Source organism: Globicephala melas, chromosome X (genome assembly GCF_963455315.2).
Source record: "Globicephala melas chromosome X, mGloMel1.2, whole genome shotgun sequence".
NCBI classification, from domain to species: domain Eukaryota; kingdom Metazoa; phylum Chordata; class Mammalia; order Artiodactyla; family Delphinidae; genus Globicephala; species Globicephala melas.
The window spans coordinates 64,154,170-64,170,048 of NC_083335.1; the positions used below are offsets into that span (position 1 = coordinate 64,154,170).

Consider the following 15,879-nt stretch of genomic DNA (forward strand, 5'->3'; position numbering starts at 1 on the left):
ATGTAGTACCACAGTTCATATTTTTTGAAAAATATCCATGTATAAGTGGACCTGTGCAGTTCAAACCCGTGTTGTTCAAGGGTCAACTGTATAAACACACACATATAGATATATACATGTAAATCATTTTATATTCAGAGTCTATTTCTGGAAGAATCTATACATACTAAACTGATAACTGGTTTCTTTTGGGAAGGGGATTTTACTCTGGACATGTGTTATTTTTCCAATAATTTTTTTTAAAGTTACTTTTAAGGGGTTTTTTGGCAATGTTGTGCAGCTTGTGGGATCTTAGTTCCCTGACCAGGGATTGAACCCTGGCCCTCTGCAGTGAAAGTGCCAAGTCCTAACCACTGGACCACCAGGGAATTCCCTAGGTGGTCATTTTTTTAAAGGATAGTCTGTATTAGGAAAATGGACTGCAGCCTTTAACTGAGTAAAGGGAAAAAGCACTCAAAATGCAGTTAAATTTCAAGGACAAAGTAATTTGTTAATAAGGCATTAACCTTTAGAGCCATTCAGTACTTATATCTAATTAAATTTATTTTACATTACCACTTTCAAAAGGCCAGACAATCCCAGAGAAAGACCTTCACATTATCTGCCCATTTTATTTTTCCCCTGAACAGACCACTGGGGTGATTAAATAAACCTTCAGGTTAATCCCTTTAAAGTCTACAGTCTTGACACTGGCAGAACAAGAGTATTACACTCATTTATAAACTTCACAATTTAAGACACAATTCCCAAAATGTATTTAAACGCTGAAACTGCAAAGACATATAATCATATTCATTCTACTTTTCCAAAATTAGAGACTTCTTGACTATTCAGTTTCCTTGAATTCTGTTAAAGCTCTAATCTGTTCCGCTGTAACATTTTTTAAATAAAGCAACCCCACTCAATTTAACATCACAATTACATTACTTCATATCAGAGTTTTGTTCCAAACACTACAAGAGCTCCTTGACTTAGTCGAAACAATGTCCTATTCAAATCTGGTTTCTAAACTGACTGCACATTGGTCTTAATTATAATCTCACAAACTATGATCCAGAAATTTCAAACCTTAACAGTCCTTGAAAAGTGATCAATATTTATATATTAACATGTTAGGCTGCATTATGACTATAAATTATGTTTGGACAAGGACAATTTTCTTTCTTTTTTTTTTTCTTTTTGGCCACGCTTCAGGGCATGAGGGATCCTAGTTCCCTGACCAGGGATTGAACCTGTGGCCCCCTGCAGTGGAAGCACAGATTCCTAACCACTGGACTGCCAGGGAAGTCCCAAGGACAATTTTCTATATGGTGCCTAGAAAGAGGTGAATCCACCTTTTGTGGACTTAATTAAAGGACTGTGGTCAAAATGTTTTACCTTTGCAAAAACAGATAACCATGTGAACACACTGCTAAGACTCTTTCCAGGGTCTCAGAACTGGTCAATGCCAGTGAGGGGCTCTGAAACCTAAACTTCATTAACATCACCATAAATCTGTCTCTGGGCCTAGAAGACAACACTCAGTAAAATACTTTTTAAAGGAATGAGAAAAGAGAAAAGATCACTAGTATACTCTATATCATGTGGGCTTTTGACTAAAGAAGGAGAGGCAGAGCTGGAAAAGGCAGAAAAAGTGTGTTTCCTTTCATTTTCAGCAAACAAATTATGACTGTGCCCTGGAAAGTATAGCCTTAAGTATCTGTCACTGCGATCCATATAAATCACTGTTGATAACACAAAGTGCTTTCATATTATATTTCTGCTACTCTTCCTTTACAACTTAATCCAATTTAATTGCATTTTTCTGACCTTAAATAGGTCATATTAAGCAGTGGTGAATTCTGGGAAGATGCGGTAAACATAGAAGCCTTACATATGAGTGGGGTGCAACAGTCTTTGGGGAAAATTTATACAGGAATGTACTTGCAAATGTCAAAACAGAATCTAGTCCTTTAGTTATACATAGATATGCTGGCAAAAAATTAATAATCAAAAATAGTTTGTCAGAGAGTTGGGGGTTTTGGAAAACGCATTAGTTGTCAGTAGACAATAAGAACCTAAATCACTTGGAGAAACTTTGTGAACTAGTTTCTGGATGGTTAAAACAGCTTTACTTCAATCAGCACAGACACTTAATTAGTAAGATTTAGCTTCTATTCTGGCCTTCAGCACCAGCCATGTTAGATCAAGCGGAGGAAGTTTAATTGGTTTCATTTGAGGATAAATCAAGTAGAAGTGCCATATTTATTATTCACTGAAATTAAATTATTCATTTTTAAAGTTTGGGACTGCAGGTTGCAGAACTACTTTGCCATCCTCTTTTCTAATTAGCAAATTGAAAAAACATCCATTTGATTTTCAGACAGTTACAATTAGTGAAAAAAATTACAAAATGTTTTTATAAATGTATTTTAAATATAAACACATTTGAGAAAACCTGCAGTATAGTTAATAAAAGTTACCTGTCATCTCTCAGCTTTTCCAACTTGGCTCTCTCCCCAAAGCAAATTAAAGGCAGGAGCATCCTTGGGGGGAGGAGGGGAGGAGGCAATGAGGAAGCCTCTGAAGTGTAGTTATGCCAAGGTAGATGGTGAATACAAAGGAAAATCCTACTTTTGGAGAACGTGAAAGGGAAAAATTCATATCCAAGTATTCACATGGATGCCTACAGGACAGAAAACTTAGCAGAAGGCATATTACACTGTGTAAAGAAAGCTTTCCCTGCCACAACCATCAACATAGTCTTAACTGACCAGAGTGTGTAGTTTAGTAAGCAAATGAGAAACACTGCTTTCCTCCCTCCCATACATGTAAAATGGATACAAAGTTTACTTTGTGCTCTCTGGCCAAGATGAATATGAAACTCAGACATGCAAAAAATCAAGAGTTTCAGATATAGAAAAGAATTGCCCACATATTGGCACCACACGTCACATGTGGTAAGAATCACTATGCACCAATTAGCCAACGTTTTGTAATAAAAACAAGACAAACTGAAGCCAATCTGCTCAAGATCTCATGAGACGTCTGAATCACAGACGAGAATACCATAAGGAGGGGACTTCCCTGGGGGTCCAGTGGTTAAGACTCCACCCTTCCAAGGCAGGGGGCACGGGTTCGATCCCTGGTCGGGGAACTAAGATCCCACATGCCGTGCGGCACAGCCAAAAAAATTAAAAAAGAATACTGTAAGGACAAGAAAGCATGAATCCTGTACTTCACAGAAAAGCTAAAACCCATTTTGAAATCTCTGAAGAATAAACAGGTAAAAGATTAATGTTTAGATTAAGATTAAAAGACAGATCAAAAGTATTTGATCTGGAGATACACAAAATACTCTGCTTCCATGAAATTAAGCCGTATGAGCTGTTTGTAAATTCTGGAAATTAATCCCTTGTCGGTCACATCATTTACAAATATTTTCTCCCATTCTGTGGGCTGTCTTTTTGTTTTGTTTATGGTTTCCTTTGCTGTGAAAAAGCTTTTGAGTTTAATTAGGTCCCATTTGTTTATTTCTGTTTTTATTTCCATTACTCTTGGAGAGCGATCAAAAAAGATATTGCTGTTATTTATGTCAGAGAGGGTTTGGCCTATGTTTTCCTCTAAGAGTTTTATAGTGTCTGGTCTCATATTTAGGTCTATATCCATCTTGAGTTTATTTTTGTGCATGGTGTTAAAGAATGCTCTAATTTCTTTTTTTTACATGTAGCTGTCCAGTTTTGCCAGCACCATTTATTGAAGAGACTGTCTTTCCTCCATTGTATGGTCTTGCCTCCTTTGTCATAGATTAATTGACCATAAGTGTGTGGGTTTATTTCTGGGCTTTCTACCCTGTTCCTTTGATCTATATTTCTATTTTTGTGCCAGTACCATGTTGTTTTGATGACTGTGGCCTTGTAGTATAGTCTGAAGGCAGGGAGCCTGATTCCTCTGGCTCCGTTTTTCTTTCTCAAGATTGCTTTGGCTATTTGGGGCCTTTTGTGTCTCCATACAAATTTTAAGATTTTTTGTTCTAGTTCTGTGAAAAATGCCATTGGTAATTTGATAGGGATTTCAATGAATCTGTAGATTGCTCTGGACAGTATAGTCATTTTGACAATATTGATTCTTCCAATCCAAGAACATGATATATCTTTCCATCTGTTTGTGTTATCTTCAATTTCTTTCATCAGCGTCTTGTAGTTTTAAGAGTACAGGTCTTTTGTCTCCTTAGGTAGGTTTATTCCTAGGTATTTTATTCTCTTTGATGAGATGGCAAATGGGATTGTTTCTTGAATTTCTCTTTCGGATCTTTCATTGTTAGTGTACAGAAATGCAATCCAATCAAAAAATGGGCAGAAGACCTAAACAGACATCTCTCCAAAGATGACATACAAAATGGCCAAGAGGCACATGAAAAGATATTCAATATCACTAATTATTAGAGAAATGCAAATCAAAACTACAATGAAATACCACCTTACACCAGTCAGAATGGCTATCATCAAAAAATCCACAAACAGTAAATGCTGGAGAGGGTGTGAAGAGAAGGGAACCCTCCTACACTGTTGGTGGGAATGTAAATTGGTACAGCCACTATGGAGAACAGTATGGAGGTTCTTTAAAAAAACTAAAAATAGAGCTACCATATGATCCAGCAATCCCACTCCTGGGCATATATCTGGAGAAAAACATGGTCTGAAAGGATACATGCTCCCCAATGTTCATTGCAGCACTGTTTACAATGGACAAGACATGGAAGCAACCTAAACGTCCATTGACAGAGGAATGGAAAAAGAAGATATGGTACATATATACAATGGAATATTACTCAGCTATTAAAAAGAATGAAATAGTGCCATTTGCAGCAACATGGATGGACCTAGAGATTGTCATACTGAGTAAAGTAAGTCAGACAGAGAAAGAGAAACATTGCATAGTATCACTTGTCTGTGGATTCTAAAAATGAATGATAAAAATGAACTTATTGACAAAACAGAAACAGACTTACAGACTGAGAGAATGGAACTTATGGTTACCGGGGGTAAGGGTGGGGGGGATGGATAGTTAGGGAGTTTGGGACTGACATGTACACACTGCTATATTTTAAATGGATAACCCACAAGGACCTACTGTATAGCCCAGGGAACTCTGCTTAATATTATGTAACAACCTAAAGAATTTGAAAAAGAATAGATACATGTATATGTATAACTGAATCACTTTGCTATACACCTGAAACTAACACAACATTGTTAATCAACTATACTCCAATATAAAATAAAAAGTAAAAAAAAATTCTGTTTCAAATTTAATGATTCATGCACTTAAAATATATAATGAGCTTCTGATTATTAGAAAGAATCCATCAGATTCCTAATTTTAAATCCTGCACTAAATCTGATGTCCAGTTAGACAAAGCTCCCTTTAGAATATTAACATCTACTCTGGGCAGTGTGTCTAAAATTTATCTTTTACATGTGGATATGAACTAGTCAAAAGAAAAGCATTTTAGGACTGATGCAAGCTGATCAAATTCCAAAGTTGCATTAACTTTCCATCATCACTATAATGAATATTGTATAAAAGCAAAATTATAGAAAACTTCTGGTAAATATTATAGAACCACTGCCAATATAAAGTTGTTTTAATGATGCTGAAAACTTAAATATATTAAAATAATAAGTACATTATACAAATGAAGACACAAGCCAGTTAAAATTACACATTAACTCATTAAGCCCTGGCAGTGAAAATAAACATGCTGAAGAGTCAGCAATTCACAGTAAAATATTTAAGAAAAACCATTCATATATTACCATCATTATAGTAGAAATCCCCAATCTTTTGGCAAGGAGATATTGTTAATTTCTTTGGGCCCTTAGATACAAGTTGTGGAGAAATAGAAGAGAACAGGTGGGGAACCAAACTGAATGAAGCATGGGAAAGAGTGCTGTGCTCCAAACAGTTCTGAGAATCCTGAAGAGTGACAAGGAAAACGGTGGGCAGGGGGCAGCAAAAAGGCTTGGAAACGGCATGGAGATATACTAGGAAATTCCAATTCACTAGTCAAAAAGTACAACAGGTAGGAAGGTCCAGATCAACTCTTAAAAGCATCAGCAAAATACATTATCAAATTCAAATGATGAGAATGTCATGAAAATAAGTAGCAAGGATATCATGAAAATAAGTAGCAAGGGTGACAGGTACAGGGAGGTTCCTTGTACTAGGTCTTCACTTCTGTGTATGTTTGAAATTTTTCATTAAAAGTATTCTTTGACCAAGTGGGGCTTATCCTGGGAATGCATGGCTAGTATAACATTTGAAAATCAATCAGTGTAATTCACCATATTAACAGCCTTAAAGAAGAAAAATAATATGATCATATCGAGATGCAGAAAAAGCACTTGAAAAAATGCAACATCTATTCGTGATTACAAATAAAAGCTCTCAGAAAACCAGGAAGAGAAAGGAATTTCCTTAACCTGATAAAGGGCATCTACAAAAACCCTCTACTAACACAATACTTAATGGTGAAGGACTGAATGTTTTCCCCCTACGACCAGTAACAAGACGTAGATGTTCACTGTTACCACTCCTATTCCAAATTGTAATGGAGGTTCTAGACAGAAAAGAAATAAGACATACAGACTAGAAAGGAAGAAATAAAACTATTTTTATGCCCTGATGACATAACTGCTTATGTAGAAAATCCCAAAGAATCTACAAAAAGAGCTAATAGAGCTAATGTCAGTTTAGCAAAGTTCAGGATACAAAGTCAACATACAAAAACCAACTGCATTTCTGTATGTTTGTAATGAACAACTGAAATTTAAATTAAAAAAAAAAGTACCGGGTCTTCCCTGGTGGCGCAGTGGTTGAGAGTCCGCCTGCCGATGCAGGGAACACGGGTTCGTGCCCCGGTCCGGGAAGATCCCACATGCCGCGGAGCGGCTAGGCCCGTTAGCCATGGCCGCTGAGCCTGCGCGTCTGGAGCCTGTGCTCCGCAATGGGAGAGGCCACAACGGTGAGAGGCCCGCGTACCGCAAAAAAAAAAAAAAAAAAAGTACCATTTAAACATCATCTAAAAACAGAAAATACTTGAATATAAGCCTAACAAAATATATGCAGAATCTGAAGACTGAAAATTATAGATCCCTGATAAAAGAAATCAAGAAATACCTAAATAGAGAGATGTAGCATGTGCACAGGGTTGAATACGCAATATTAAGATGTTAATTCTATCCAAATGGATCTACAGAATCAACACAATCGCAATCAAAATCCCAGCAAATATTTTTGTAGAAACCTATATAATGATTCTAAAATGTATATGTAAACGGAAAGAAAATAGAACAGCCAAAACAATTTTGAAAAAGAACAAAGTTGAGAAATTACACTACCTGATTTTAAGATTTATCATAGGCTGCTCTCACCTTTTGAGACAGACCGCATTCTGTCTGTGGAATGTGTATCTCTCTAAGTAAATCCACTTCTTACCTATCACTTTATCTCTCACTGAAATCTTTCTGTGACAAGACGTAAAGAACCTGAGCTTCATTAAGTCCTGAGACCAGGAACTAAGGCCTCCACCCAGGTGGAGGATGCTAACTTCAGGCTGAATACGAGATTCCTGGAGCACCATCCTGTTACTTCACCACCCACCAATCAGAAGAAAGTCACACACCCTGCAGCCCTCACCCCAAATTTTTCCTATTAAAAACTTCCCCCTGAAAACCATTAGGGACTTAAGGAGGTTTTTCAATCATGAGCCACCCATTCTCCTTGCTTGGCCCTGCAATAAATCTTTCTCTGCTCCAAAAAAAAGAAAAGATTTATTATAAAGCTACAATAATCAAGACTCTGTGGTATTTATTGGCCAAAGGACAGACATACAGATCAATGGAATAGGACAGAGCATACAAAAATATACCCATAAATATATGGTAAATTGATTTTCAACAAAGGTGCAAAGGCAATTCAATGGAGAAAGAATAAACTTTTCAACAAATAGAGCTGCCTGGAAAACTGGACATCCATATTAAAAAAAATTAACCTCAACCCATACCTCATAATGTATTCACATTAATTCAAAATGGATAATAGATCTAAATGCAAAACCTAAAATGAAAGAACTTTTAGAAGACATAGGAGAAAAATCTTTGTGATCCTGGGTGAGGCCAAGATTTCTTAGCTATGACACCAAAAGCATGCTCCATAAAGGAAAAAAAGTAGGTAAAGTGGAATTCATCAAAAGTAAAAACTGCTGCTCTGGGAAAGATACTTTTTTTTTTTTTTGAGGTACGTGGGCCTCTCACCGTTGTGGCCTCTCCCGTTGCAGAGCACAGGCTCGGAACGTGCAGGCTCAGCGGCCATGGCTCACGGGCCCAGCCGCTCCGCGGCATGTGGGCTCCTCCCGGACCAGGGCACGAACCCGTGTCCCCTGCATCGGCAGGTGGACTCTCAACCACTGCGCCACCAGGGAAGCCCTGGGAAAGATACTTTTAAGAGATTAAAAAGACAAGCCACAGACTGGAAAAATTATTTGCAAAACACATATCTAAAAGAAGACAATTCAGAACACATAGAAAACAATCAAAATTGAATAATAAGAAAACGAAACACCCAGCTAAAAATTTCACAAAAGGTTTGACAGACACTTTACCAAAAAGGGTATACAAATGCCTAATGAACACATGAAAAGATGCTCAATATCATTAGCTATTAAGGGAATGCGAATTAGTGAGATACCACTACATACTCACCAGAATGTCTATAACTAAAAAGACTGTTAATACAAAGTATTGGAGAGAATGTGAGAAAAGTGGAATCCTCAAACATTGCTGGTGGGAAGATAAAATAGTATAGCCACTGTGGTAAATCAATTGTCAGTGTCTCAAAAAGTTAAACATACACTTATCATATGATGGAACAAATCAAATCCTAGGAATTTGCCCAAGAGAAATTAAAACTTATGTCCACACAAAGACTTGGATGTGAACATTCAGAGCACTGCTTTTCATAATCACAAAAGAAAGTATAAACAATCCAATGTCTCTCAAAAGGTGAATGGGTAAACAAACTTTGGTACATCCACACAATGGAATACTCCTCAGCAATGAAAAGGAAAGAACCAGTGATACATGCAAGAACATGGACAAATCTCAAATGCATGATGCTAAGTGAAAGAAGCCAGACTCAAAAGGCTATATAACATATGATTCCATTTACATGGCAGTTTTTAAAAAGCAAAACTTACAGGAACAAAAAGTAAAAGTAAAGGGGAAGGATGATTTCAAAGAAGGGTTACCAGATTTAGCAAATAAAAATACAGGACAGACCCAGTTAAATTTAAATTTCAGATAAATGATAAATAATCTTCAGTGTAAGTATAGCTCATGCAATATAATGGTTCTTAAACTGTGGTCCCAGGACCAGCACCTTTAGAGTTACCTGGGTACTTATTAGGCATGCAAATTCTCAGGCCCCATTCAGATCTACTAAAACAGAAACTCTGGGCATGGAACCAGCAATTTATGTTTTACAAGCCCTCCAGGTGATTCTCATGGTATGGTTTGAGAACCACTGTTCACTATACCTCTAACTGGCAAAAAAAAGAACCATAAGAAGCTAATATGAAGAGAAAGGGGCACATGAGCCTGTTTGATATATCAATTCACCATCATCAAATATTAACTGAACAGACAAAGGGTGTACAGTAGGTTCTCTGAGAAGGGACTACAGAAGTGATCCTCAACTGAGGGCAATTTCACCCCTAGGGGACACTGGCAATGTCTGGAGACATTTTTGGTTGTCACAAGTGGGAGGAGAGGCTACTGGCATCTGGTGGGTAGAGGCCAGGGATGCTGCTAAACATCATAGAAAGCACAGAACAGCCCCCCCAAAACAAAGAATTATCCAGCCCAAAATGTCAATAGTGCTGAGGCTGAGAAAGCTGGACTTAATCAAAACATACTTTTTTAACCCCAAAGGCTTTAAAATCAAAGACATTTTTACGAACACGGAAATAAAAAGATTAAAAAGGTAGTGACAAATAAAATATAATTCAAGGTGTCTCATACTAAAAATACTAGAACTATTCTGAGGAGAATTTATAGAGACTAGTGATACAGAGCTAAAACAGCAATTTGGTGGTAGGAGGCACCTTTATGATGAAAATACCAGGTTCCTTTATTTTTAGAAGTTATGTGAAAGAATAAATTGGAGATCACAAGTTTGAGAACCATATACAAATTAAACTGCATCTGTAGACACTGTATGACCACAAAACATACTGGCCCAGGAATCATGGAACTTGAGTTCTAGTTTTGTTTGGTATTAGGTAGCTGTGTAACTTAGCACAGGTCACTTCCTTATCTGGGCTTCAATCTGTTGATCTGTAAAATGAGGGGGCTAGACGACTTAAGTCATATCTAAGACCCCTTGCAGCTTTAACATACTATGTCTATGTCAAAAAAATGAGCACAGGACACATTCAAATACATTTTTTACAGGATATGAGGGGGCACAGTATCATTTTGTTCCCTTTGGGGTAGTTTTGTGTTGACTTTAGTACTTTTGGCTTTTGTGTTTAGAAGGCGCTAAACAAAGTTTAGGTTTTCTTATTTATTTATAACAATTGTATTAACAATTCATGTTCATTGCAGAAAAATTAGAATATACAAATAAACCACTCTTTTCCACTAAGTAGGATTCTGAGATGAATTATAGCAGGAATGTGTTAAGATAGTCTAACAAAAGTCAATTTCATTTTTGCAATTAAAAACTGAAGTGAACTCAAATCCCTACCACCTTTCTCAGTCCTGGGCTCTGCCCAGGGAGGCTTCTACACAGTCTTTTTTGGCAGTTTGTCTCTGGGAAATGGAGAGGCTCCCTTTCCCCCTGCTTTGCCCCAGGATAGCCAGCAGGATCTCCCTGATCTCCTGTTGTCCTCCCTCCCCAACAGAGAGTTTCTATCCTCTTTGATAAAAGCTCAGAGTTTTTATGGATCAGGAGAAAATGCAGGCCCTGAGAAACCTATCCCTGCAGAAAGGTTCCCTTGGGCCATGCTTTGGGTTTTCTGGCTCTTTATATTTTTATTTTACTCTCCATTTTTCTGCCCTCCCCTTGCCCTAAGTCTAAGCTCAGCAAAGACGAGTGCTCAGGGCAGCTCCTAGGCCTGGACAGCTCTCAGGGAGGAATTAGATAAATGTTCAGCATGCCCGTGCCTAGCCCATCTAGTTTCATTCTTTAGTTACCCAGGCCATTAGCTTCGGGTTATCCCCTCTTATATTTGCAAACCCAATGCTTGGAGCAGCAGCATAGGGCTCTAACAGGTGATACCCCTCTCTTTCATTTCAGAATTTGCCAACTTAGGGGCCTGGCTCTGGAAGGCAGTTTTCTTAAAGGGGACTGCATCCTGGGTGACCCAAAGTCTCCAGACCTAGAGGGACAACTGTGCCCTCCCTTCTCTCCTTCATGTTCTCTGGCTGGATTGATTCAGCTGTAGAAACCATTTGGTCTGTTGCACTCCAACATACCGCTAGGTTCCTTCCAGAGTCACTGTGTCACATTAGCTTCCTTTTGGAGGGAGGGTGATGTGGTTGAATACTCAGAGAGCAGAGGCAGTGGGTGCACGTCTTTAGTTCCCCATCTTCCAGTTTCACCTACGGCCTTCCCCTTGCCCTAAACCTGAGCGCATCATGCCAGGCCTCACACATACAGGATGGTGTCAGCTCACTCCTCAGCAGTAATCTAGGGTGTGTGGGAAGCTTAGGGCTCTGGGGAAGAACAGAATCGAAGAGGGGAGTGATGTGGGTGGAGGCACCAGTTTTATATCACACCCCCTTTGTAAGCCGGTGAGCTGGGCTTCAGTTTTCCCCAGACCATACACACTTTTAATTTATTTGCGAGAAACTAATTGTATTTTCACTGCAGTATCTTGTTATTTTTTATTTGTGATTTAAGAAATGTGAAGAGAAAATACACAGACACATAATGGTTAACAGTGTTTCTTTCATTCCTTGTTCTAGAGCTAACCACTCTAAAACTGTTTGGTAATGTCACTTAATGTAATTAATTGTAACGTATTCTTTTAAATAAAATGATTTATTGATTAAATAACATTGAAGTGAAAATGTTTAGAAAATTAGTTACACTTTGTATGCATGCTCTTAGAGAAGACTACATTATTACTAAACATAGTAACTGTCATGCTATAAAAGAGAAAGAAACCTCACAATCCTTTCTCTGAGAACATATATTTTAGATCAACATGAGATTAAGAGTAATAAAAATTATATCAGCATCTATATACTTATAAAATATATATTGATAAATATACAAACATTAACATCCAGATTCCATCTTCAGATGTTTTTAAATTTTAAAAATGTATTATTTCTTATTTTTTAACAAAAAAATAAGTTAATGGGCTGAAGAAAACTTATTCAGCTTCAAGGTTAAAAGTGTGATAGTCTTTATGTCGTACGTGTCAGTGTGTCTGCATCTGTCTCAGTGTTAGAAGTAATTTCCCAGAAGAATTCCAGTCAACAGCATTTGACTTCACTGATTTCCAAGGAGTAACTTACTTTAATGTGATGTACACCGTTCAGTTTTCCAATGCGCTGTTCAATGGTCCAAACACAGGAACTACATGTCATCCCCTCAACAGAGATGGTGACAGAATTCACACTCATACTTGGATCCATTTTGATTTCTTCTTTATATTCCTATTAGAAACAATGAACTTGTTAATTTCAGCCATGGAAATAATCCTTCCTCTGACATGCACTCCAATGTTCACTGCAGTGCTGTTTACAATAGCCAAGACATGGAAACAACTTAAATGTCCATCAACAGAGGAATGGATAAAGAAGATGTAGTACATATATACAATGGAATACTACTCAGCCATAAAAAAAGAATGAAATAATGCCATTTGCAGCAACATGGATAGACCTAGAGACTATCATACTAAGTGAAGTCAAACAGAGAAAGATAAATATCACATGATATTGCTTATATGTGGAATCTAAAAAAAATGATACAAATGAACTTATTTACAAAACAGAAATAGACTCACAGACTTAGAGAACGAACTTATGGTTACCAGGAGGGAAGGGCAGGGGGGGATAGATTGGAAGTTTGGGGCTGACATGTACACAATACTATATTTAAAATAGATAAACTGGGCTTCCCTGGTGACGCAGTGGTTGAGAGTCCACCTGCCGATGCAAGGGACACGGGTTTGTGCCCTGGTCTGGGAAGATCCCACATGCCGCGGAGCGGCTAGGCCCGTGAGCCATGGCCACTGAGCCTGCGCGTCTGGGGCCTGTGCTCCGCAACGGGAGAGGCCACAACAGTGAGAGGCCTGCATACCGCAAAAAAAAAAAAAAAAAAAAAAAAAAGATAACCAAGAAGTACCTACTGTATAGCACAGGGAACTCTGCTCAAAACACTGTAATAACCTAAATGGGAAAACAGTTTGAAAAAGAATAGATACATGTATATGTATAACTCAATCACTTAGCTGTAGACCTCAAACTAATACAACATTGTTAATCAACTATGCTCCAATATAAAATAAAAACTTAAAAACCGAAAAACAACAAAAAACTTTAAGTTAAAAAAAATAAATTATCCTTCCTCAACTTTCCCACCTCCCCAGCTGAAAATACTCTACTAATAAAATATGGCTAACATTCTTTTCTCTCACCTCATTTTACCCCCACCACAGGGCCTTTGGGTTAGCTATTCCCTTGATTTAGGACTTTCTTCTCTTAGATATTTGCTTAGCTAACTTCCTCATCTCTTTCAAGTCTACTCAAATCTAACCTTACTAATGAGTCTTTCAATGACCACACTGTTGAAAATTGCATCCCACACCCCTTCCACACACAGATACTCTGATTCCCATTACCTTTGCTCTATTTTTTTCTTATTTTCATAGAACTTATAACCTTCTAATAAACTCCATAATTTACTTACTATGTTTATTGCATATTACCTGTCTTCCTGTGGTGGTTTTAAAATATGTTCACAAATTCTTTGCTACTCCTTTCCTTCAAGAGGTGGAATTTAACTCCTTTCTCTTTGAGTGTGGCCTGGACTCAGTGACTTGCTTCCAAGTCAATAGTGGAAGTGACAAAGTGTGACTTCCAAGATTGGTCATAAAAGGCACTGCAGGAGGGGAAAAAAGTCACTGTGGCTTCCTCCTTGTCCTCTCTCTTGAATCACCCCATCTAGGGGAAGCTACCCGCCATGGCATAAGGATACTCAAGCAGCCTTTTGGAGAGGTTCACATGGTGAGAAATTGAGGCCTCCTGTCAATAACCAGCAAAGACATAAGGCCTCCTACTAGGTGAGTTAACTGCCTTGAAAGCTGATCCTTCAGACTCAGTTGTCTTTAGATGCGTGTAGCCTCAGCTGACATATAGACTTACAACCTCACGACAGACCTTGAGCCAGAACCACCCAGCTAAACCACTCCCAAATTCATGACCCACAGAAACTGTGAGATAATAATTGTTGGTTGTTTTAAGCCACTAAATTTTGGAATAATTTGTTACACTGCAATACACTTCCCACTAAAATGAAAATTCCATGAAGGCAGGAATCTTTGTTTTTTTCACTGATAATTAGTTTGAATCACATGAAACTGCCATTTTATTGAGATATAATTGACATATAATATTGTATTAGTTTTAGGTATACAATATAATGATTTGATATATGTATATATTGCAAAATTACCACCATAAGTTTAGTTAACATCCATCACTATACATAGTTACATTTTTTTTTCCTGTGATGAGAAATTTTAAGATCTACTCTCTTAGCAGCCTTCAAATATACAATATTGTTAATTATAGTCACCATGCTGTACATTATATCCTCAGGAATTATTTACCTTATAACTGGAAGTTTATACTTTTTAACGACCTTCATCCATTTTGCCCACTCCCTACCCCCCACCTCTGGTAACCAACCCATCAATCTGTTCTCTGTGTCTATGAGTTCAGGTTTTTTCAGATTCCACGTATAAGTGAGCTCATACAGTATTTGTCTGTCTCTGTCTGACTTATTTCACTTAGCATAATGCCCTCAAGGTCCATCCATGTTGTCACAAGTGGCAGGATTTCCTTCATTTTTACGGCTGAAGAATGTGTATATGTATATCACACTTTCTTTATCTATTCATCTATCGATGGACATTGGTTATTTCCATGTCTTGGCTATTGTAAATAATGCTTCAATGAATAGAGGGGTGCAAATATCTTTGTGATAGTGATTTCATTTCCCTTGGATAAATACCCAGAAGTGGAATTGCTGGATCACATGATAGTTCTGTTTTTTAATTTTTTTCAAGAACCTCCATACTGTTTTCCATATCCATTTTTAAAATGTAAAAATCTTAGAAAAGTTGAAAGAAAAATTCATCCCTAGGTGCATCAGTCTCAGTCTTAACTTCAAATGGCATTAATTATGGAACAACTGTAACTTATAGTGTGATTTGATCTGAAATAGACTCATAATTATTAGTCTATTTTTGTTATTTACTTTTAAAGTTAGATCTAAAGTTATTCCAAATGCAACACTTAACAATTCAGTTATGTCCACTGATTCTTCTTATGAAATTACTATTAAATTACTGTCTATTTTTACAGAGAGACTTACAATATATATTCAATATAAAAGAATACATTTTGTCTAACTTTTGATTTTAATGACTTGAAACAGCCTTTATTCAAAGTCAAAAAAAAAAATGATTCTAATGAACCACACTGCCAAAGATTTTCACATTCTGGTAAACTATGACTTACAATCTATATGTAAAAATAAGCTGTTGTTGCCCTGAGAAACTCTTCCTTCCTCTAGCCAGAGCAGCTGCTGTCAATA

The 15,879-nt window shown here is 37.3% G+C and overlaps 1 protein-coding gene across 2 annotated transcripts in view; it reads right to left on the minus strand.

The window, feature by feature from the left end:
• Positions 1 to 15,879, minus strand: part of ATP7A (ATPase copper transporting alpha) — a 142,912-nt gene that overhangs the window by 67,991 nt on the left and 59,042 nt on the right. Inside the window, exon 2 of one of the 2 annotated variants that reach the window (XM_030849614.2) lies at positions 12,570 to 12,710. In XM_030849614.2, coding sequence (XP_030705474.1) covers positions 12,570 to 12,689 — 120 coding nt within the window. In that variant the 5' untranslated portion in view covers positions 12,690 to 12,710. Of the gene's footprint in view, positions 1 to 12,569; positions 12,711 to 15,879 lie in introns of those variants that run through there. The other variant, XM_060292366.1, reaches the window with a different exon arrangement.